The sequence below is a fragment of the Melitaea cinxia genome, chromosome 20 (assembly GCF_905220565.1).
Source record: "Melitaea cinxia chromosome 20, ilMelCinx1.1, whole genome shotgun sequence".
Classification (NCBI taxonomy): Eukaryota; Metazoa; Arthropoda; class Insecta; order Lepidoptera; family Nymphalidae; genus Melitaea; species Melitaea cinxia.
The window spans coordinates 3735964-3761483 of record NC_059413.1 but is presented as its reverse complement, the minus strand read 5'-3'; the positions used below and the strand labels follow the sequence as shown (position 1 = coordinate 3761483).

At 34.1% G+C, this 25520-nt stretch overlaps 2 protein-coding genes across 3 annotated transcripts in view; both read left to right on the top strand.

Moving 5' to 3' along the window:
• The first annotated feature begins 3807 nt into the window (after positions 1-3807).
• On the top strand, positions 3808-22319 carry LOC123663319 (DNA ligase 1). Of its 2 annotated transcripts, XM_045598007.1 has the most exons (13): positions 3808-4027; positions 6062-6257; positions 15091-15644; positions 16094-16259; positions 17248-17458; positions 17539-17806; positions 18900-19003; positions 19257-19569; positions 20005-20193; positions 20656-20766; positions 21350-21501; positions 21593-21803; positions 22102-22319. In XM_045598007.1, exons 2-13 carry the CDS (start codon positions 6071-6073, stop codon positions 22297-22299), a joined length of 2664 nt encoding a protein of 887 aa, XP_045453963.1. In that variant the 5' UTR covers positions 3808-4027; positions 6062-6070; the 3' UTR covers positions 22300-22319. The 2 variants fall into 2 exon arrangements, with proteins under 2 accessions (XP_045453963.1, XP_045453964.1); XM_045598008.1 differs by lacking the exons at positions 3808-4027; positions 6062-6257 and adding an exon at positions 9194-9313.
• Positions 22320-23096: 777 nt separating this feature from the next.
• LOC123663318 (condensin complex subunit 3) overlaps positions 23097-25520 on the top strand; it is a 26592-nt gene continuing 24168 nt past the window's right edge. Inside the window, exon 1 of the mRNA XM_045598006.1 lies at positions 23097-25009. Coding sequence (XP_045453962.1) covers positions 24860-25009 — 150 coding nt within the window. The 5' untranslated portion in view covers positions 23097-24859. The remainder of the gene's footprint in view (positions 25010-25520) is intronic.

Genomic DNA, 25520 nt, shown 5'->3' with positions numbered 1-25520 from the left:
GGTGAGCGAGGCTAACCGGGATCAAACCGTTGGCAGATATTACGATAGGGATTATTTCAGCAGACCCCACACCCCACATGTCGACAATCTCGTGCGCCAGATCCAGATATTTACGTTTTTTCTCAGTCTCGGCTTTCACGAGGTTCTCGTCATGCGGGACGGTGATGTCCACTAAAAATACCCTCGACCGTGCCCTGTCCATCACCACGATATCAGGCTTGTTCGCCAGTATCGTCCTGTCTGTGGCGATAGGCAGGTCCCAGTAGAGCCGGACTCCGTCGCGTTCGAGTACTGGCACCGGTGAGTATTGGTAATACGGCATCCTCTGTTCCAGGAGACCGTACATAAGAACAAGCTCTTGGTGGAGAATCTTGGCCACTTGGTTGTGTCTGTGCAAGTACTCAGTATTAGCAAGCGCGGAACAACCCGAAAGCACATGCCTGAGTGACTCACCGGGATGACGACAGGCTCGACAGAAGTCGGGAGTGCCATCCTTCAGGACGTGCTTTCGGTAGTTGTTCGTCTTGACCACCTGATCTTGTATTGCACAGACAAAACCTTCGGTTTCCCCAAAGAGGTCGCCGAATCGCAGCCACTGCACGGAGGCCTTACTGTCCACGTGTGGTGCGTGAAGCGCCTTGTAGAACCGTCCATGCAGTTCCTTCTCCATCCATACGGTCTCCCGGTCAGAGGTGCTCAGTACGACCGGTTTCTGCCAGTTCTCTTTGGCCAAGGCTAGGGGGGTTAGTCCTTTGTCACACATTGAAACGTCACCATGCAAAGCGCTGTCCCGTCTCGTTTCAAAGTAGGCCCTGAGGCTGCACACCTCGCGGTTATGCATAGTCTTAGCGCTTAACATGCCTCGACCACCACACTTCCGCGGGATGTACAGTCTCATGACCGACGACTTAGGGTGGTGCATGCGATGGTGCGTCATAGTTGTGCGGACTCTTCTGTCCAGGGCGTCAAGTTCGGTCTGAGTCCATCTGAGTATGCCAAAGGTGTACAAGAGAGTGGGCATGACCCAAGCGTTATAGGCTCGGACCTTGTTGGCTCCAGACAAGTAGCTCCGAAGAACTTTTGTCAGCCGTCCAAAAAAGATTTCACAAACTGCCTGTTTCATGTCCACTTCCTTCACCCCTATGCATTGTGACATACCCAGATACCGGTAAGATTCAGCTTCGGAAAGGGTCTTGAATGATGTTAATTCGAGACTAAGCTGCGACGATTGAGTCACCTGACCCCTGTCCACATGCACGACCGCACACTTATCTACTCCAAGCTGCATCCTGATGGAACTGCTGAACTCCGTAGTGATTTTCAGCAGTTCCTGCAGGCGTGCAGCGTTAGGTGCCAGCAATTTGAGGTCGTCCATGTAGAGAAGGTGGGAGACTTTAGTACCTCCTCTTCGAAACTGAAAGCCTGTCCCCGAACGCTCCAGCAGGGTGCTTAGAGGGTTCAAGGACAAGCAGAACCATAGTGGACTCAGGCAATCACCCTGGAAAATACCCCTCCGTATCCTGATTGGGTCATCCGCACCCGTCAGTCGCTCGCCCTGGAGACATAGGATCGTGCTCCATTGCCCCAAACATACTCCGAGGAAGTCTCGAACTGCCTGGTCAACCTTGTACAGCTCGAGGACCCTCAGGAGCCATGAATGAGGTACCGAGTCGAAAGCCTTTTTGTAGTCGATCCAGGCGGCCGAAAAGTTCCGACGGTTGCGTCTGACAAGCTGGCCCGCCACAGAGTCGATGAGAAGGAGCTCCTTTGTACCGCGACCGCCTCCACGACATCCGTTCTGAGCTGCAGACAAGATATTAAACTCACCAATATGTCGTGAGATCTTACAGCTCAGAACGGACGTCAGTGTCTTGTAGATGGAGGTCAGACACGTTATGGGGCGGTAGTTGGTGGGATCTGCGGTGTTGGTGGACTTAGGAGCTAAGTGAGTGATCCCGGTAGTGAAAAGGTTCGGGAGTGTCTTCCGATCTATTGCCTCTTGGTATTGTCGAGCCAAGGTCGCATGGCAGACCGAGAGCCCTTTCAACCAGTAGTGATGCAGACCGTCGGCCCCCGGACTTTTCCAGTTCGGAGCCCGCCGGACCGCACCACTGACGTCCTCCGTAGAGATGGCGATTGGGTTCATCGGTTCGATTTTAGCACATGCGTCCTGAACCGCCGCAATCCAAGGGCCCTCCTCGTGCTCCACCTCCCCTGACCATATGTTGCGCCAGAAGGCGACGAGGTCAACCGTACTCGGTTTTAGGGAAGCAGAGCTCGATATCGGGTTCTCCAGCTTTCTATAGAACCTTTTCTGATCACTCACGAAGAGGCGATTTTGTCGAAAGCGCTCAACTCTCTCAGAGTACCTGCGAATGCGCTTTCCCCATGCCGCGCTTCTCTGCTTCAGGCCGTCGATGCGCTCCGTTAGTTTATCGGCTATGTCAGGCTGATCGAGGCTGATGCCTAGCCCGTTGAAGGCCATTCTAACAGAGCGCACAATCCTTGGCCTTGTGTTGCCCGACCTGAAAGCTAGCAGCCTACCAATGAGGGCCCTGGCCAGGTTGATACGGCGTTCTATTCTCCTCTTCCAGGCTGGTACGTCGCTATTCTTATGAGTAGCGCGTCCAGACTCCTGGGTCTTGGCTCCGACAAGGCGGTGCACCGCTAGAGCGGCGCCGAAGAGAATAGAACCCGTATCCTCCAAGCTGAGGCTGCCTTCCAAATAGGGCGGCAACAGTCTGTTGGCTGCCTCAATGGCATTCCGCGTCGCGGCATTGAGGGGGAGGCGAGAAAGTCGCGGTCTCATTTCCAGAGGAGCGCCTCGAATCTCGGAAATCGCCTCTTGCAAGATCCCTCTCATCTGTTCTACTTTTTGGGCGACTGCTCCCTCAGTGATCACCTCCACAGGCGCTTCGCTACGAACGCCTTCTTGTTGCGTTGACACTTCGTTGCGCACCGTGGACACGGGTTCGACTTCAGGAGCAGCCTCACGTCGAAATCGTTCGAGCTCGGCGGCGTCAAATATGCCCTTTCGTTGGATGTACCGAGCTCGATCTGCCAGGTTCTGTTCCGTAACAGTTAGCGTAGGCTCAAGCAGTAGGAACTCGCGGTGCATTACTGCCCGGTAGCCAGTCCGCCCGGTTTCACGTCCTACAGCCCTATAGTACGCACGCATGACACTCTCGTTCATTTTCGGTGTCCATCTCATGCGACGTACTCCACCAGCGGCGGGCAACGAATGCTGAGTCCCTTGGGACTCTGTCGTCGCCAAGCCAACTGGCGGGGATGGTGGATAACCCGACCGGTCAGGTGGTGGTGCCGGTCGGCGGGGTTGGCTGGCGGCCCGCATGCTGCCACGTCCAGCGCCAGCTCCAGACGCGCCCTGGCGTCCCCCAGGCAGCGGCCCTATGCGCCTTTGTAAATCATCCTCCATCATAGTATTTTTTTGAGTGCTAATATACTCACTTGGAGAGGCACTCACGCTCTCCAAGGAGGCTGCGCGGGTGTTATGCAGCTTTTGTTGCCCTTAGTCGCCTTTTACGACACCCTAGGCGTAGGAAGGGGTGGTCCTATTCTACTCTGCCGGGAACCACACGGCTTCGGCACGGATTATTATTATTATTATTATTATTATTATTATTATTATTATTATTATTATTATTATTATTATTATTATTATTTGTATTATCTGTAGGCGATCCTTTAAATAAATAAATAAACAACAATGAATTGGATTCTTTAAGCTGTCGACAAAACGATGTAGCGGTACGAAGTTGTGTACAAGATATAATTATGCCGAGATCTAATATTCCCAAATTATACGTTCAACATCTACATCGCATCTCGACGCACCTATTTATAAGTTCCAGTGTGTTCGCCGCTGAAATTCCGCAGCTAGTCGCTAACAACGCGCGTCCGACATCGTGTACTGAATAAATTTTTTCAATCGGTTTTATAAAATAACGGTATTGAAAATAATGATAAGTTGATTTCGGGAGTGCTGTGTTTGGTGATTAATTTTTAAGTGTGTATCACTTTTGTGTTTTACACTTCACACACGTAGGTCAGATACACGGCTAAGATTATTTTAAACTTTTTACGTTATCGGTTTAAATTTAAGAAAAAAAAGTCATTGAATTTTCATCTGACATATGTGGATACTTATATATAAATATAAAATAGCAACTTTTATCTTGAATTTTTAAATGTGTTAACGATTAAAACTACGAAATTCACTAAAAAACATACATATATACTTATAAATTAAGTTTCTTTGCGTCGATATCTTCTGACTTGTAAAAAAATTATTGTAAATTTTAAATAATTTCCTTATAAGAAAAATTTAGTCTCTTTGTAACTAACCAAGTGTAGGTATTATTATCAATAACGTTCTTTCCTACGGAAAGTAGTTTTGTAGTAAACTAGTTTTATTAAAGACTAAATATTTGGAATAAATATAACACTAAATAAATACAAACTGGGCCCCCTGGAATTGCCAGTTACGGACAAGGTTGCCAGGCTGGAAACCTTGTCCGTGATTACATATTTTAAATTTCATTCCCTCTTCAAGGTAACTAAATTTAGGATAAAAGGTCCAATGTTTTAGCAATATATAAAAATCCAGTATTTTAGCTCGTAGTATCTATGTATTAAAATCGTGCCAAGTTTCATTCAAATCCATTCGATAGTTTTCGCATGATGCGCGGCCAAGATACATGCAGACGGACTTAGACACAGACTGAGACACAGAGTGGAAAAAAATGCAATTTTTGCTTCAATGTCTATGATCGCATAGAATACTTTCAAAAACAATTTTCCAGACTATCTTTAATTTATTATAATCAAAATGTGCGCATTGATACTTTTTTTTAAAAAAAAAAAATTGTCGTACCAACTCAGAAACCTTTGTGGGCTCATGCACAGCACTTTATTTAAGATCATTATCATATGTATAGTTTACAATGCTATAAAGATCATACAGACAAATATTCATTTATATATATATATATATATATATATATATATATATATATATATATATATATATATATATATATATATATATATATAATTATATATATAAATTTTCAAATCAAAAACTAAAATCAACTGCTATTTTTAGTTATTCAAATTTTTTTTGTCTAAATAACAAACGCTAGAGATCATTCTATATTACACAAATTTTACAGCTATATTTAAACATTCTTCTCTATTTTTATCTTAAATAAATTATACACAGCTTTACAAATAAAATATAGCAAAGCTGAGAATAAATAACAATGACTCGTTTTTAATAAAGGCGCTAAAAATATCTTTAATAACGCTAAAGACGATTCTTGTTAATGGAATGAGTTTACACGATTAACATTCATAAAAAACGTACTAAAATGAAAATTATAAAAACTATCCCAATGTTAGTATCAATGGTTTTCGTTTGTTTTATCCTCCCGCACAGACAAAGATTGATCTCATGTTTGTTTCAATCAAGTCAACAGAATTAAAAATTTAGAAAACTTTTCCTCAAGGACAATCGTCATTATTATGTGTTGTATAAATTAGATTAATTAGGCCAATATAAAATAGTTATCCGTGCAAAATAACCGTATTCTTTTATAAATATTATTTTTATAATAGACAAAACGAAAAAAAAAAATTTTTCAAGGACCGTTTTCTCTATAATCGTTTATACGTATGTCAGTAAATAAAGATCATACCTATATAAAGTTAGATATAGTTTGAATATAGAATAAATGAAATAATCACTTTTTTGAATTAGGTAGGTTTACCTATATTGCTAGACCAATATTTTACAAGCAAAACATGTAGTAGGTGTCTTATCTTAAGACTTAACAGTTTAATACCAATATTAAATATTTTTATAATTTTTTTTTAATATATACATATATTCGAACTTAGAACTGAGATAATTTCGTTTGTTATTTATTTATTTTATTACACACGTTAGTTAAGATAAAGTTACAAAATGTTTATCTATAACACATCGATTTATTTTTTAACATTTCGAACACACTGCACAAACACAACTCATTCTTCGCAGAACACCAAAATGCCAATTGGGAACGTGAGCAGAGAGACGGCCCCAAAAAGGGAAACTTTTAGACCGCCATGGGTTAAAGAAAAGGATACAGAGGCTCCTCCGGCTTGGATGCAGAAAAAACTAAAACCTGTGGAGAGTACTACAAAGAGTGTGGATGGTGACAATTCACCCGCACCAATCGCGAAACCGCTGAAACGTAAGTACTACATAATATGTTGTAGTTTAGTGTTTGTCTATATAAATCTTACTGTATATAACAAAATTATTTATGTATTAGTGTAATGCTTATATATAATAAGAATAGTTTTAGTAATGCTTGACTAAATTGCCATCTATACCGTGTCAGCTGGTTAACATCATGTCAAATTCAAATTCATCATTTCATGTGTACTTGTATTTTTTTTTTATATTTTGCAAACATTCATTAGATGTAAAATATTATTTTAAGCAGAAGTAAGAGCAGATAGCAATTAGAAAAAAAAAATTAACGCAAATATTTACGCGTTTTTTCAATTTTAAATCTTTTCAGTTGCATTTTCATAACGCTGTTGGCTATATAGTCTTTATATAAAACGCATCATATTTATTTTAAGATATTTTAATGCAATTCATAATATTTCCTGTTATAAAACTAACAGACACTAACTTGCAATGCATTCTTGCTACGTTTTACATCCAGGTATCATCATAAAGCAGCACAAAAGCACAGTCTCCCAAAATTTAAAAATAAACTTATTGCAAGCTTTACTTCTCTATCTTGACATTAAATGCATCACTATGTCTTTCAATATCGATCATGTTCTGTATGTTTTTCATGAGATGTATGAGTGTGTATATTTCATCTCTTAAAAAAAAAAAAAAAATATAGTTAACGTTAAGTTGTTATTGTTTATAGATAAATTGTATTTTTTTTTTCTTTCTATCTTTTTGTAAATTTTAATTTATATAAGAATTAGTTATTTGGAGTTTTTAGGTTTTTGTTTTTTTACATTTATACAAATTTAAAATAAATAAAATAATTACTACTTAGATGGAACTATCCTTAAACACGCCGTGGCAACTGGTAAATAAAACAACACTCAGCAAATTATTGTAAACATTTATTTTTAAAATCTGTATTAGTGTATGTTTTGTTAGTTGTCCTAAAAAAATAAATAAATAAATAAATATAGTATCGTTAATAAGCAGTCGCAAAATAGTTTTATAATAAATAAATTTCTGTAAAATTTTCTGTAAAATAAATTTCTGTAAAATTTTTACTAATTTTATTAACATTAACGATAAATGTATAGTAGAAAGACGTTTATATTGTTATAGCTTGTGGCCCTGTTTCAACTTTTGCAGATAACACATAAATTTAAAGATATTTTTTGCGCCGATTATTTTACGTTTTATCCCACAATTCCCGCGAAATCGGGATTAACGTCGGAAAAACCATATTTACCGCGCGCAAGTACCTACCGCACAGATAGATATGAAATAACTTAAAAAATTTCAGTTAAATACTAGAAATCGCAAAAGGTTTAAATTATAAAAATAATAAAATAAAATATGTAAATAGTAAATGGGCAAATAAAATTAAAATACTACATTCTGCATAGCTAAAATTTACCTTCTTTGTTTTTAATTGGAAACATTTTTAATATTTTTCTATATATCTGTACATCTGTCTCTGGAACGACTAAAATAAGATAACGGAATTCACGTGGCAACATATATTTTTTTATCCAATAATTCACACGCGATCAGGATCACGGCGAAAAACCGACTTTTGTTACATTAACAAGTAATACAACGTAAGTAGACGAAAAAATAGTCAAGTAAATATGCGATAATCAAAGATTACTCAAAAAGTAGTCATCAAATCTCGATCAAATTTAAATAGACTACATAACAAGCATTAGCTTTTGATTAAAGTAAGAATCATCAAAATCGATAAACCCAGTGAAAAGTTATGCGGCTTAATACAACGTAGGTCGACGAAAAAATAGTCAAGTAAATACGCAATATTAGATGTAACTCTAAAATTACTTGTCAGATTTCAATTAAATTTAAATTAATTAAATTTAATTTTAATTAATTAAAACAAAATTCAATTCACCCAGTCAAAGTACTGATGTAACATACATAAAAAAAAAAAAAAATACAATCGAATTGGGAGGTCCTCCTCCTCCTTTTTTGGAAGTCGGTTAAAAAAATTGGAATCCAGATTGAATCTGAGAAATGACCTCTAAGGTAATATGAGCTTAACGCTTAATTTAACATGTCAAGTAATTCGGAAAATATTCGAATACTTTAACGAATATTTCAGAAATCAATTAAAATTCAAATCAATTTTTTCTTTTCTACGTCATCGAAATCTATTTAAGTTTCTTATAATACGAGTGCATATTAGCTAATTATTTTAAAGCTTATATGCGAAGCCTGTCCTTGGCACCAACATCTGGATAGCGATAGCGCAAAGGTTTTTGGCTAAATAAAGAACCCTAATTGTATTATTATGTTGGCATCATCTGTAGTGCTGACAATATCATCCTCAATTTCTAATAATCGCTAAAATAACAACAATTAAAAATGTACTCAGAATGACAGTAATTTGTTTGGTTTTCTGGTGCTGGTTTTGAAAACAGAAATATTAACATTAGTATTGTTCTTGAATCTCTTTCTTTAATTGAAATAATCCAAAAAAGAACTTTACGATTGTTGTAATTATTCTGATTATATATAAGTTTTTTTTTGACTAAAATATTTAACATGCGTTTTTTTTTTTATAATAGCTATTGCCATCCATCAAATTCTTTTCATTTAATTTAGTATTTAACTTTTCATTTAATTTCATTTAATATAGTAAAATGCTATTATAATCTTATCCTTTTCCCATGAGACAATTAAGAGTTGTATATTTTTTTTCTCAAAAATATGACAGGAAATTGAGAACACTTTCAACAATCAATTAACTACATTATTTGTATATGTGAGTATGGGTGTGTGAACGTTGTGTATGATGTGTTGCGTTTTTTACTATAAACTAATTCAGTGCAATGACGTTGCCAATTTTTGCATTACGGACTCGTTCGTCAGGCATAACGTGTGTGCGTTAAATATAGATGCACTTCTCGGCAAATTAGTGACTTTTAGTGGATCGAACTAAACTGATTGTGAAACAGGCTATATATTCCATTGCTGAGCGGACACATCCACCTTTATACAGTAGTAGTAAAAATTTACGCCTTACACACTGCGTCGCTGAGGGTAAGAAGTTTTAAATCTTACCAATACTATAACGATCTTTATATCGTGAACAACGTATAACAGTCATTTGATATACGCTTCAGCCAGTAACATCCCATTGCTGGTAGACCTCTTTCTCAAAATAGGCGAAGAATCGGGACATAATCCACCATAATCCTCCACTGTAGGTTGGCGGATCATTAAAAATATTTTAGTTAGATTGTAGTTAAACTGTTTTACCGATTGATTTGAAATTACAATAATCTTTTAAATTTTTATTGGTAAAAGTCTTATTTGACCAACTGCACGTCTCCGGACGCTACACTTCTTCTACAAGGGGAGTTGTCACTCTGGTTCATACCCGGAGTGTCCTACAATCATCAATGAAACTTTAATCTATGTACCTTAGCTGATTGAAACGCTCATAAAATACAGAGTTTATAAATTTGACTGCACATATAACGAGCGCTTCAATCGACGCGTACTTTGGGCAATTTCAACATAGCAATCTGGAATAAGATGTAATTATGATATTAGTCATTGTTTTTTGTCTTTGGTATAAGTTATATATAACTGCATATTTTAATGAAACAAATTGACTGTAATAAACCAAACGTGATGCAACGGTCTTTAAAAGTGGAAAGCATGTGTGTTTATAAGTTACATTTCCAATTATTGCAGTATTTGTGAAGGGGCTAATTTGCGTTACTTCGCGATGTCTTCTATATAAAATTCTCGTGTCACAATGTTAGTTAAAATACTCCCCCGACACGGCTAAACCGATTTTTATGAAATTTTGTGTGCATATCGGTTAGATCTGAGAATGGGCCATAATCTAGTTTTCATACCCCTAAGTTACAAGGGGGGGGATTAGGTGGTTAATAAAATATATGGCAAGACAACGTTTGTGGGGTCAGCTAGTTTATTTTTAATATTTAAATATATTAAAAATAAAAAGTTTAACGTTGGTAAAAATCTGCGTGCTTTGGATATTTAACCTCGTCTGACTTTCTGGAGGATGGTGTTAATCATGCGATATTTATTTGTATAAATAAATAAACAAGACAAAGTTCATATGGTTACACACGTGCAAATAAAATTCTATATACTTTAAATAAATTTAATAAAATCTGTTCTAATATTTTCTTACGAAACTTTTAAAAAGCCAATTTTTTGTGACCACTATTAGTTATAATGTATTATTATGTTGATATATTTGCCTACGAAGTGACGTCAACACCTGACCGAAACTTTGGCAGGGATTCGGGATCTTAGTATGACTCTCCGAAAGAGAGCACAACTTTTTTAGTCTGGAGTTTGAGAGGTGATGTGTAGTGTTTGTTTTTGGTGGAAATATCATATAGTAACGTGATTATTTAATCGATTTGTGTCATAGACCGTTTTTAGTGGACGGTGCATTTTTTTCGGACGTATTAATATCTCGATCATAGGACAAAGGTAAATAATATATATATCTTAATATATATAAATCTTGTGTCACAATGTTTGTCCTCAATGGACTCCTAAACTACTTAACCGATTTTAGTCAAATTTGCACACCGTGTGCAGTTTGATCCAGCTTAAAATATAGGCTATATTTTATTTTTATATATTATGTTATTATTATATTTCAGAAAAAAATAAGGTGATACGAAGTTCGCCAGGTCAGCTAGTGTATATATATAAATTATGAGTTGAATATATTAGTCGAATTCAAGAGCTATAAAAATTGTTAGGTACTATCGAAAAATTTAAGAACAGACTTAAAACGATCTAATTTAGGTGAAAGAAAGGTGAAATTGCAACGTAATCAGAATCATGTAAAGTAGTAAAATTTAACGTATAATTCATCAAGAAATGGTTTACTTAACCTAAATTTTAAAATATAGTTTTAGAAATTTCAAAGATAAATTTCAAGGTCGCGTAAAGACATCTAGGAGAGAAAAATGAAAGCATGATAGTTTTTGAAAATAATACAACATTAACATATTTGATACATTAAATGTAAATATTTACCATAAATACGTTCGTAAAGAGAACCATGTCTCACAAATGAAAATTGTATCTGAAATAGATTTTATTAAAATTGTCAAGATTAAATTTTAACAAGATTTGGCATTATTTTTCGAAAACATACGCTACGATTCGACAGAAAAAAAATAGTAGCAATAAATTAAATTGAAAAATTTTGGTAGTATGACCCTACACAATAAACGTTCAACTTGTGAGATATTCCAAGCAAGTCGACGCCAACGTTGCGATATTTTTAGAGAGGACAGACATTTTACAAAATAAACGAATTTGTTGAAGAGACTCCGTGTGATTTATCTGAACATTCGTTTGAGCGTGGCGCGGGGCTATTCGAGCATTCTGAACGACTTTTCTATTGCTGAAAAGTAATTGGTTTATGGCTTGCGTTACAGTATGAATAAAACAGATGGCATTGACCTTACAGATTGATGTTTTAGTAATAATTGTATGGACAAAGGGCTTTCTTTATGGAAAGAAAAGCGTGTATAAAATATTGATCTACTATTAGATATGTTGCCGAATATATAATAAATAATCTTTAAGAATGTTAATTATAAACGATAAAGGTTGAAAGAATGTGTAATTTATTTAGAAAGTAGTTGAGATTTTTTTTATTAGTAGCTACCAATCATATTAGTCAGAAGGGTGTTAAGATGTAATCGCGTTAAAATAGCGAAGGTCGGCCATCCACCATTTTGGCAGCGGCCATGTTTATTTACGTACGCAAATGCTATCAAATGCATCGGAATGAGGACGAAACACGTGTTTCCAACACTTTCAGTTTTTAAGATTTTTGAAGCAAAACTTCTTTACGCACGCTTGACTTGAGGTGTAAGCTGGTGAATGGGTGACGAGAGCGTTACGAAAAGTGTGATCAAACGAAGCGATTAGAATTTGAGAGGCAGATATAAATAAGATTTAGCTAAAGAGGTTTTACTTGTCTAGTGGTCTAAAGCACACTCGGGTTTTTTTTTTTTTATATTGTAGGTATAGTTCGCGTCATGTAAAAAGAACGCTGAAAGAAACTGGAGGGGGTGCGTTTGCGCATGGGTATACTCGCGCACAAGTACTACTGTTTTATTTTTTAATTAGGCTTTCACTCGCGGCTTTGTATAATGGTTATTGGCAGGTACATTAAAAAATACTAGAAATACAAGTGCGAATAATTCGGACTAAATAAGTATAATAATTATCACTTTACAAAATCACAATTTTTTTTTAAACAAAAGCAATAACAAATTTTTTAGTTATTGAAATGTCGTATTCAAAAATAATAATTATCTGTACTCCCGATATTCGTATCTTAATAGTTTTTATGTGTTTAAAATGATAAATTGATAATTGTTTTTTAGTGAAATAAATAGTAAATGGAGAATTTTGTAATTTAAAACTTTTGTGCGCGATAATATTTTGAGTCGACGTCGAACTGTCAACCGCTGTCAACCAATAGCACACCGGCAAGCATGCGACACGTGATAAACACTCCCGTCCCCCTACCCGTACCACCAAATAGACCGATAAATCGCTTCTGCGCAGCTTCAAGGCCAGCGTTCTTTTTACATGACGCGAACTATACCATGCATGGAATAATTAAATAGTTATACATATATACTGAATAAGAAATTATATCTTTACCTATCTGATTATTTTATCGCGATGATAAATCGTGTGCTGGATATAAGTAGATACGTTTTATTTTCGGCGGATCTTTAACGGATTTTATTATTGTTGTAGACATTTTAATGTTACGGAAATAATAGGTATATACACGATGTTATTTACTTTTCAGAACGTGAAAACTATAAAGAATTGTCGATAAGTTTCAATTAATACGACTTTTTAGCCAACATGAAAAAATATAGCATCACATTTTATTAATTTAATTTCAACAAAATATACAATTAAACAATAAATTGATGGATTTAGATTGTCACGTATTAAAGGGTAAGGGTAAGGGATAACACAATTACAGTAATATTTGTTTCTGGTCAACATTCATGATAAATCAAACTGTAGAAGTCATGTTGCATGGGCCTAACCCAGAATTTTGTAAAGGTGGGGTAAAACACTTATTTTTTTTAATTTATTGCAACTTTTCACGTACTTTCACTATTTACACTACTTCAATAATAACTTGCGGAGGTTCTTGCTAAATCTATTTAAAATTTCCTTATTAAAAACTAAAATATCAATTATTAGCTTCAAGCCACGATGGGGCAAATGCCCCAATTTGCCCCACCGTGGGTAAGCCCATGCTATGATGTAGAGTTCAAAAAGTTTGCTCTTCTAAAAAATGGGACTACCATTGCATGAATTTGGATGAATAAATTCTTGGAAGAGCAAATTCGATATTAACTTAATAAAAAAAAACGAGCGTGCTTTAGACCACACGACTGAAGCAAAACTTCTTAAGCTCCTACAGTAAAATACGAAACGCAACTCTCTCTTTCTATCTTCACTAACTTATATCTCCCTCTAAACTTCCATTTGCCTAGTCCAATCACGTATTTCGTAACTTCGTAACGAAGTTTAACTTCAATAATATAGGATAATACAAATGTGTGTCGCTTCCACGTTTAAAACAGATTGGAATGTCAAATCGCAATAAGCTAAAATTATTTCTTGACTCATCAAAAGGGTTTGATGACGACTTTAGAATGAAACTTGTATAAATGAAATATTATAAAAAGACGTAAATAAACATAAAGAACAAAAAACGAATATGCTTTACACCTCACGACTGAAGTAAAACTTACGAAACGTAACACTCTCTCTTTCTATCTTCACCAACTTATTTCTCCCTATCAACTTCCGTTCGCCTCACCCGATCACACTTTTCGTAACGCTCTCGCCACATGTCTACCAGCTAATTCCCCAAGTCAAACGTGCATAAATAAGTTTTATTTCAATAAAAACTGTAACTACAGCTTAAAAACTGATATTAAAATATTTTGTTTTTTTTTTTTTTTGAAGTAGACAGACATATAAGTTAGAGAAGATAGAAATGAAAGAGTTACGTTTCGTAAGTTTAACTGCAGTCGTGAAAACAGCAGTCGTCGTCTAAAGTACACTCGTTTCTAACCGACTTGCAAAAAAGGAGGAGGTTCTCAATTCGACTGTATTTTTTTTAATGTTACTTCAGAACTTTTGACCGGGTAGACCGATTTCGACAAATTTTGTTTTAATCGAAAGGTGGTGTGTGCCAATTGGCCCCATTTAAATTTATTTGAGATCTAACAACTACTTTTCGAGTTATATCCAATAACGCGTTTTTACTTGACGCTTTTTTCGTCGACCTACGTTGTATTATACCACATAACTTTCTACTGGATGTACCGATTTTGATAATTCTTTTTATGTTGGAAAGGGGATATCCCTAGTTTGGTACCGTGATAAGGAAACTAGGATCTGATGATGGGATCTCAGAGAAATCGAGGGAAACTCTCGAAAATCCGCAATAACTTTTTACTGGGTGTACCGATTTTGATAATTTTTAATTTAATCGAAAGCTGATGTTTATCATGTGGTCACATATAAATTTTATCGAGATCTGATAACTACTTTTTGAGTAATCTTTGCTAACGCGTAGTTGCTTGACTATTTTTTCGTCGATCTACGTTGTATTACTTGTCGATGTAATTGAAGTCGGTTTTTTTTTTCGTTTGCGCGCAAACACAATTATCATAAACACAAATGATGTATTAAAAAAAAAACAACGAGATAATTTATTTTTAATATTTTGTTTTTTTTTTTTTTTGTAATCTCAGCGGTTCTGAAAAAGCAGTCAACTATTAGAGAAAAAGCTGAAAACGGAGTTTCAGAACAAACAGAAGAGAAATTGGTCAAGCCATCTGCGGCAAAGCAAACCGACAGAGCATCAAAGTCTGAAGAAAAACCGAAATTGATTAAACCTTCGTCTAAGCTTAACGAAAAACCAAGTGCATCAGAGGACAAAATTATTAACAATAAAGCTCCAGAAAAATCAATTCTTAAAAGTGTTAGAACTATTGATGACAAAGGTAGAGATAAGTCCGTTAGTATTGTTGATAAGAAAACGCTAGACAAAAATGATACGACGAAACAAAATAATGCGGTGAATGACAAAGACACTAAAACAATTAATAACATAAAGGATAGAAAAAAGGATAAAATAATAGAAAAACCCAAATCAGACGATAAATCAGCTAAAACTTTTAATAATACGCCCGTTCAAGATATTAAAAAAGTTGAAAAAGTTACAGAAAAACCAAAAGAGCTAGAAAAGACTGAGTCTAACATGGCTACAAAACCACCGACACCTGCTGAGAAAACCCCTTCTAAGGTTAGTCTATTATTAAGTAAACACACGACAGTACAGTAAACTTTTCGATTACCGTGATCGCTTTTGGAAGGGTATTATGATACAAAGGTACTTAACTGAGTTAGGGCACAGCAGGAAATATCCGACTCGAAATCTTGAGGAGCGATGGGGAAGTACCTTGACCTTACAGAAATAATACGGCATTCCAACAGCATTGTGTTCCTATGGTGAGTAAGGGGACCAGAGATCCTGGGGGAGATTGGAGATAGGGCTGACGACGCGCTTACAATGCTTCTGGTGTTATAGGCGTCTATAGAATATAGTAATCGCTTACCATCATGAGTCGTACGCTTGTTTGCCGACCTAGTTGTATAAAAAATAGGCTGTATAACGTCATCTATCACTAATATGAATAGGACGTCACTGAAAAGTAATAATAAATTATATTAATCTCTGTTAATGTATTTTAGCTTCCTCCACGCAAGCCATCATTACAAAAAGCACCTTCAAAGGATGATGTCGCACTGAAAAAATGGAGGGATCCTTTACACGAACGGGTTAAAGAAAATATTGATAAAACCTTGGCTAATGAAATACCAAAAGGACATACTTTAACTAAAAATGAGAGCTTAAGAAGTAAGTAAATATCGAATCGTATTATATCGTAGTAATTATAATTATATATTTAACTGAACTAAACGCTCTCTTCAATATCTATTATTGGAAAAGATTTATATCATTCACAGAACACGCCATAAGAAATGAATTTCAATTTGGCAAACTATCAAATTAAGGTTCGAACAAAAAGAAGTCAATTGCTAAGTACAAAGTCACCTTTAGTTCCAAGTTCTGACTTGTCATTAAAAATTAATTTCTTAAATTAAATAGAAACATTAAAGCGAAAGCTAATACGTGTTGTAATATAATTGAAACATTGTATATGTAATGTATATAAGTTGTTGATGATATTCCCTGCAGTAAAGCTCGTTAACATTCCGTTCCTTTTGATGTCTTATGTGCTAGACGGTTTGTGGTCTAAATCAGGTCCAAAATAGTCACGGATAGTTCCGCATGCGACTCGTGCGCATGTCTGTATCAGGTGCAAATGTCGAATCAAGTCGTAGCAGTGCTAAAATTTTTAACCTTAGTCTATCTTCATATTCAAATTAAGCTATTACAATATACTCGTATTAATGTAGTGAATAATCAACCTTAAATTTTATTACGTATATTCTACGTCAAAGAATAGTGTTTAAAGAGTGTGATTTACAATCAATTTATAATGGACGATACAAACTTTCAGGAAGGTAATGGTCAATTAAACCTTATTTTACGTCATTTTCTTTTTAATTTTCATCAAATTATATGAAGATATATCGTTAATAGTTCAATATGTACAATTCTGTTATACTTTCTTGAATTTTCAACTTTTTAAATTAGAGCTGAGTTCAAGAATCTATAAGATCTTAGCAATCGGGATAGAATTGATCAGTTGTATTTGAAATTGGTAATTCTTAATATAGTATTTGTACCAACTTGTGAAATATGCATTATGTTAGTTTATTGTATGAATGGAGTGTAAAAATATTCTTAACCGTATTACATTTAATATTAAAATATACAGGCTTATTAAAACCTACACCACCACCAATGCCGCCGCCATTGCCACCTAAACTTCCACCGCCACCGGAATTTAAAAAGGCACCCATTGACCCTTCTAAATTGAAAAAAATCGAACAACTTAAAAGTAGGCCTAGAAAGAGGCCTGACTGGAGCGATATGATGAAGGAGGTAGAACAAGGAAAGAAATTACGACATGTTGAATGCAATGATAGGTAATTTATACTCTTAAAATATAGCATAAATAATATACACGTATGTATAAATATTACACCTATTTTTATTTTTATTCCAGATCACAACCTATCATAACTCGATCAGTAGTGGTAAAAAATAAAGGACAATTTATATTTGAGTCCGAAAAGCCAAATTCCCACAATGAGCTTCTTAAAGAAATATCAAAAGGTGTAAAACTAAAGAAAGTAAGGACAAACGATAGGAGTAAACCAAACTTAGAAGGGTTAAGGAAATTCCGTAGACAAATGACAATAGAAGAACAGGTGCAAAAGTCTATGTCACAGGCTAATCTTGCTGCTTCTCCATCAGGCGTATCCATAGCAGAGGTATTTTTTTCTAATTATAATTATATACAACAACTCATTTGAAAATTTGTGGAGAATTGGAAAACCTATATAAATTCAAGAAAACGCAATTCATTTTCATTAATTGGAAATAGTTGTTCTTTCTATATGGGTGTTTTTTTAAAGTTAGGAAACATATTACACTCGGAAGGTGCCAAATCAAGCAACAAGCCACGTAGGGCAGCACATAGAGTAGAATAAATATTAAAAAAAATTACAAACATGAATTTCAACCATACTTCTGACAAACATGTGAACGCTTGCGTTATCCTGTTGTCACAACACTTTCTTTCTTAGCAACCCCGGATATTTTTCTTTAATTTCTTCATGCAACCGACGCAGTAGGGTAGGCATAAAGTGATGAACCCCGGTTTCATTCATAGTACCAAAACTTTTCAAGTCCTGTAGGTTAGATTCTAACATCTCCAAACAGTCGCAAGAATTTGTTAGACAAATTCGTTTTTGCTAGCGGCTACCTGAGAATATCCGTTTATTGGCATATTGTGTTCACTGTGTTCATATTTCGTGTTCGTTCATACTCGCCTATAGTATCTGCAATCTCATTTATAGTCAATTTATGGTTTTAGAATATGAGAACACATACTATGTGGATGTTTTCTTCGGTCGTAGACATCGTAGGACGGTCTCTCTCCCTCGTTTAAATTCTGCTACCCATTTTTTTATAATAGTATATGATAGCCCAGATTCTCTTAATATTTCTGCCATGTCATCGTGGATCGTTTCGGTATTAATGACTTTTTAAATAAATACTTGATCACCGCATGTTGTTAAATTTTATACATTTTTAAAAAGCTGCACACTTGGTCTCGTTCTGCACGTTATAACTTAAAAACCTAAAATACGACGGCAACAAAATTTTATAATGTGATAGCCAAAGAATGTATATAGACCGAATGAGGGTAGTGTTGTAAAAATAAAATATATATTTGTATGTCAGGCCACGAACATTTTGACCCACCCTCGTTTATTTCCATAGTCATAACAAGAGTGTTGATATTTTCTCGATATATATGTATTTTTTATGTTCATACATGGACCTGATATTTGATTTTAGGCACCTCCAGGTGTTGAAGAGGATGAAATTGATGAGATGGACGACATTGATAAAGTTAGAGATGATCTTCAGTCTACTAAGCAACTTTTAGCTATTGAACTTAGGTAGATACTTATTTGTAGATTAATTATTTTTTCAATTAATAATTTCAATTATATGACGATGTGTTGGCGCAGTGATCACACTGTCTATTGCGGTGACAGTGGTAGGTTCACTTCTCGCTCATGACAAATATTTATCCAGACCATATAAACTCGTAGACTTGTAGTTTGAGCGTTCATATTCTACTGTGGGGTATTTGAGTTTATTTTTAATTATTATTTCTTTATTTATGTAATAACATAATATTTTTTACAGAAATAAAGAAGCGCAAGAAAGAGAAAATAAGCGCTTACTAACTAGAATACAGAATCTTGAAGCGGAACTGGCAAGGGAACGTGCTATAATAAAACAAGAACAACACAAGACTGTCATATCTGTTACAGACGCGTACGATGAACGATTAGTTAATAATCTTAAAATGGAAGTTGAAAAAGCAAAAGAAACGGCTGATAATTTAGAAAAGCAATATTTAGAAGCAGCCGAAGAGAGAGACACTGCACAAACAGAGTTAGAAGAAATGAAGAGAAGAAACGCAGAACTAGAGAAAAAATTAGAACAAGCTCTTTCAGTAAGTTTTATAAATTAACTGTCTGACCTATACCTATTTGACTTCATAGTGCCATTTTTTTTCGTGAATATTCGTTTTTTAATAAATTATGCTATTTTAATAACTAATTCTTTTTTAATTTTCTTCTCTGCACAAAAATGAACTCAAAAAAAAAAGAATTATCTAATTTGGACAGTAGATTAAAAGTTATGCGATTAATTTTTATTTATATACATAAATGTGGTAGTTACTAATTTCTTAACTACTTGGTCACTTTTTTAAAGTGGTTTTAACGTTTAAATTTAATAAGCAAAAGTATTAATAATTTTTCAGATTAATAATTTTTAGAAGTTTATAATTTCCAGAAATGTAGTCCCAATTTTATTAATACATACTACGGAAACTTATTTACTTAAGCTATTTAACGTGTGTTTTGCTTTACTCACTAATTTGCAGGGTAAAATTGAGGAACTAATGAATTCGGAGGAGCCCTTATCTTTTTATCAAAAAAGTCAACTTGACTTTTTAAAACAGTGTAGGTTATTGAACATCGATGTTGACTGTCCCGAAGCCGAAAAATTAAGGATAACCCTTGCTGATGCTAATAATACTAATAATGCTTTTACTAATAACTATGATGACGAGGTAATATAATACATAAGTTTATGATTTATTGACTGTTTCATCGGTTTCTGATTTTAGTACTAGAAATTTATCTCGTTGGTAATTTAAATAATAAGCCTTTATCAACAAGAGCTAAATCAGGGCCTCAGTGCTCGTTTAACCGCAACTAATAACTATAACTTTTAGTATTGAAGATTTTTATTAAAAATATTTGAAGTTAAAAATTTGATGGTACATATAAATAAACTTTTTATCTGTTATACGGTAGATATCTAAATAAATTTTCTCAGTAACTTGTCAAATAGGTCCTTAATGTAATATATATTAACTGTTAAATTATTTAGTTCTAATAATAATTTTTTACATTATAATTATAACAAAATATGTATATTTTGTTTGTATCCTATACGTTATGTAATTAATCTAATGAATATAATAGCAAAAAAGATTTGTTTCATTAATAATTCTTGAATATGTTTATAGGGAATCATTCCTACGAATGTAGGATCAAGGCGTTCAAGTCACGCCATCAAGCAGCTCTCCGTGACAAAGGATGAGAGCTTTGAAGAAGAAGATGAATCGGAAGAAGAGGAGGTATATGTTTAATTATTATTTATATTATATTTCATAATAATAATTTTTGGTACTTATCTTACGATCGCTAAAATCAGTATAATACATCAATACCTTTCTGTGTACTTTATTCATTACTAGCTCCCAACAGCGGCTTCGCTCACACAAAACCGCTGCAAATGCTGAATGCTACTATTTCTAACTACTGTGTAACCAAAAAACGAAAATGTTATTTTCAAGATTTTTTTAGTGATGAATCCATATTAGTAGTAGAGTGACGTTATTTAGCCTATTTTTCATACGACTAGTTTGGCAAGCAAGCGTATGACTCACCTGATGGTAAGCAGTTACCGTAGCTTATAGATGTCTGCAATACCTGAAATATCGCAGGTGCGTTGCCGGCGCTCCCGGATTAGGGTTGAACCTTAACCCACCACACTTTTACATTTCAGATAAGTCAATAACAACCCTAGTAGAATTCAATATACATAATTATATGGATAACTTCAATTAATTATTTTAGTCGAAAAAGCAAATTTCAAACTACATAAACAAAGTTTGTTAACTGCTTTCTGCAATTAATATTACCTCTTATTTATTTCAGGAGGAGAGTGAAGAAAAGAAACAGAAACGAATAGAAAAAGAAATTCGCAATATGAGAAATAAAATCCGTCATTTGAAAGAGAAACAAGACAATATGAAAAGAGAAAGAATGGGATATAAAATGGCACTTAAAAATCAACAAGCATGTCTTAAGTGAGAAAATATATTTTTTTAAATCAAATCTCAATCAAAACTTTTTTGTTGTGATTGAAAAATATTTTTCGATTTTTTTTTTCATTTTCAGGGAAGAAAAACGAAAGTTTAAGGAGTTAAAGCGTGAAGTTGATAAGATGGCTGCAATGATGAAAGAAGTCGGGACAGATGAAGATGAAGACGAAGAAGATGAAGAGGAGGAGTCTGAGGAAGAAAAGAAGAGTGAGACTGAAGAAGAAGAAACAGAAACTGAAACAGAACAAGATACTGAAAGTGAAACAGAAAGTGAAAGTGAACCAGAGGTAAGACGAAAACGTATTTTTTATGTTCCGTATTTACGAAGCTGAATATAGTATTTGAATAAAATTAATTATTTAACTTAGAACTTTTTCTAAGGAACAAGAAAAAAAATCTCTTGTTATGTAAATAATAAAGGATGCTAAAACTTTTGAAACTGACGAATTAATAATTAAATAATTTATACCTTAAAGGCAGCAAGTAGGCAACAGACCGTAATACCATAAAAATTTGTAGAAGTAAATAAAAAGGTAGATAGAAAATCACTCATCAATTCTAATTTTCTCAACTGCTATATTTTAGGATGCACCGCTACCTAAAAAGAAAGAAAATCTTACGAAACGGTTGAAGAGACATGAAACGAGGGTAAATGCCTTAAAGAAAGGCAACGCTCTTCTTATGGCAAACGTCGATCGACTAAAAGATGATGTTCTCATACAGAAGGAAAAGTCGGTCTCACTTCAAAAAGAATTGGACTCACTCATTGAAGATCTGGACTAATAAATTAATATTAAAACGAATTATTAAAATAAGTTATTCTTTAATAATTACTAAGAGACAACTAATTTTACTGTATTACATTGCAGCTTTCAAATAATACATCTATTAATATTATATCATATCATAGTTTTACGTCATCTTTCAAAATTATTTTATCATCTGTAACTTTTACATACGTCACTCAATTAGATAGCTGCCCACACTGGCGAACACTTATCATATTTATTTTAATCACTACCTACGTATGTCTAAATCTGTGAATCTAAAAACTTTAAGGGCCTGTTTCACCAAGTGTAAATATAAAATATCGTAATATTTGGCGGCTGACGGTATCCGTATAGACCGATCGACGATCTACGTAAGATTGCCGGTGTAGGCTGGATGAGGATTGCGGAAAATCGGGATGTCTGGCGTGAACTTGGGGAGGCCTATGTCCAGCAGTGGAATGCAATAGGCTGAACTGACTGACTGTATCCGACAATTAAGAGTTTTTGATTCATAATTCTTTTTTACTATCGAATTCTACTGTATTTATGAGATTTTTCTATTCGCATATATTAATCATAAGGCTATAAGTTTGGCCTGTGCTATCTCCCGCTGTCAAGTCTATTTATATCATGGTCACGGTCTTATACACAGGTCAGCAGCTACCGGTGGAGGTACTGGTGGGGGTACGTAGGCTTAATGGTTACAGTTTTTTTAGAGGCACGACGATCGATGCGTGACGTAGAAGACTACGTCACGCATTTATGTTTTAAAATATAACCAATTGCAATGAAACGTCACTCAATATAACCAATTATATACAATGACCGTCACCTCAATATAACCAAATACAATGAAACGTCACTCAATATAACCAATTATATACAATGAACCGTCACCTCAATATAACCAAATACAATGAAATGTCACTCAACCGGTGTGCGTAGTGCGCACTGTGCACCGCACTACGTGACCGTGCAGTGACCAATCATATATGTAAGTGTAACGCGAACGAAAAGTTATGACATTATCGTACTAGTCTCTCACCATTGAAATTGGAATTAGTTTCCTGACCTGTGTATAAGACCGTGATTTGTATTGTCATCCGTCAAATAGCGTTATTCACAGCTGGTGAAACAGGCCCTAAATACAACAACTGCAGAAGATACTTACTACAAACATGTAGTTCCTAAAATAATTTTGGTATGGGAATTAGTTTTCTGTACTATTGTGATGTTAACGTTTCTTACGTATATTCTATAAATACCTTTGCTTTATTATTTTTGAGGCAGTTATAGTAACAATTATTCCTTGAAATGTCTGTGTTTTACTATGTATTAGGTACACTTTCTACTGATATGTGACAGAACAAGCTGACAAAGGAGTTATTGTAACAGGATTTCGTTCGATGCCATTGTATGTGGTATAGTGAAAAGTGTTTTTTAAATTAAATTTTGTGTTTAAGTTATCTCTATTAGGTAGTTAAAATTGACTTAGAAAAACACTACCTACGAATATGATCGCTAGTTTTTTTTTTTTTTTTTGTATCATTTAAATTGGTTGAAGACACCTGATTTCAAGTTACTTGGAACTGTAATATATTTCATTTAATGCCATATTAATCTTAATTATTCATAAGTATATGCAATTCAGGTAAATGTATGTATTATATCGCAAATGACCTAAGAGAAATTAAATCAGTATAAAATTTATTAAAAAGTAACAAAAATAATTGTAACGTCATGTACCTGGTCAGGTACCTGTTGTATTTAAGCTTCAATAATAAAGTGCTAAAAATTGTCTTTAGGTGAACTTATTTGTACAGTTTTATGAAAACGTTTCATATTTACTAGATTTCAGTATAAATATAATCATTTATAATTATAAATACAATAATTATATTATGCTTCTCACAATTCCTATAATTTACATACACAAAAACTTTTTATAACGATAACTGAAATATAATAAAATTTAACGCACAACTTTTTGTTTTTATCAATACCTTTCTACAAAAAATTCAAGTGGTCTAAGCTTTAAGTTTACTGCAGTTCCCTTAATATTTTATTTCGTTATTTCTTTAAAAACTATTTAGAATTAGTGACTGCCTAAAATTATCTTTAGTTAAAAAAAAGTTTTTTCCTTATTTTTACAATTTTTATATAGTATAAATGTAAATATATATTGTTATTAAATCAGAAATGTGGTTAAGACCACACCATAAATTTAAAATTAGAGGATACTTATATCTGAAGAAAAACGATCAGTGTTATGATTAAAAAAAAAAATTAACAAAAGACATGGCTAGAAGGCCTTTTAGGTATATACCAGGCCGTATGGCTTAGTATCTTTGCCTATTCCTTAATGAGGATAAATGGCACCAAAAAAATGTCATTAATGTCAAACCTGTGTCAAACTTTGAAAGTTTGAAGTTAAACAACTTTTGTAACCGCCATGGCAAAGCGCTGCTATGGTTTGATTGTTAATGTTTAGTTGAATTGTTTGTGTATTAATAAATTGAATACATATTTGGTAGTTAGAATCATAAATATTTAATTTGAACAGTCTAATTATAATGCCACCCAATGACGTTGATGTACAGCAGCCGGTCGGGAAACCGAATCCGAGAAATAATCCTATTATGTTTAAAATATTTCAAAATGTTCAATACAATGTAGTTCAACATAAAAAATACGTTAAGGAATTAATAAAGCTATACAAAAAGGTAACTCCTCAAATTTATTTTAACTACAATGCCTTTAAAACAACGTCTAATTTATTATTTTTGTATGTTTAAATTTTTGAATTATGTTTTCGAGCGTTTATCAAACTATTTTCATTTTTTTTTTTTTCATATTTAATAGTGCTCAATTTACTTTAATATTTATCTTAAGTTCTCTGAATTTTGGCCATATTTAATTGGTAGTTTTATAATATCAAAATTCTAAATTTGATTATTGTCATAATAAAAAGCTGTGTTTCTTACAATTAAAGCAGCAATTAGTCTAAAACAGAATACCATAAACCTTTATTTAAATAAATAAGTATACTTCTTTAAATACCCTTTTTAATTTTTTAAAATAACTTCAACATGAAATATTCCTAAACTATACTAGTTAATTTCCATTGTGTCTTCTGCATTCTATGTGAGATTGGCAGAATCAATGGTGTCTCAATGGCACAACTGAAACACATTAAATGTATCAATCAACATGAAATAATAAATCTCTTGTTTT

Coding starts and splice junctions, on each gene's coding strand:
- LOC123663319 (XM_045598007.1), top strand. CDS start 6,071: ATGCCAATTGGGAACGTGAGCAGAGAGACGGCCCCAAAAAGGGAAACT. Junction 15,645..16,093: donor CTGAGAAAACCCCTTCTAAG/GTTAGTCTATTA, acceptor AATGTATTTTAG/CTTCCTCCACGCAAGCCATC. Junction 19,004..19,256: donor CTTTTAGCTATTGAACTTAG/GTAGATACTTAT, acceptor TATTTTTTACAG/AAATAAAGAAGCGCAAGAAA.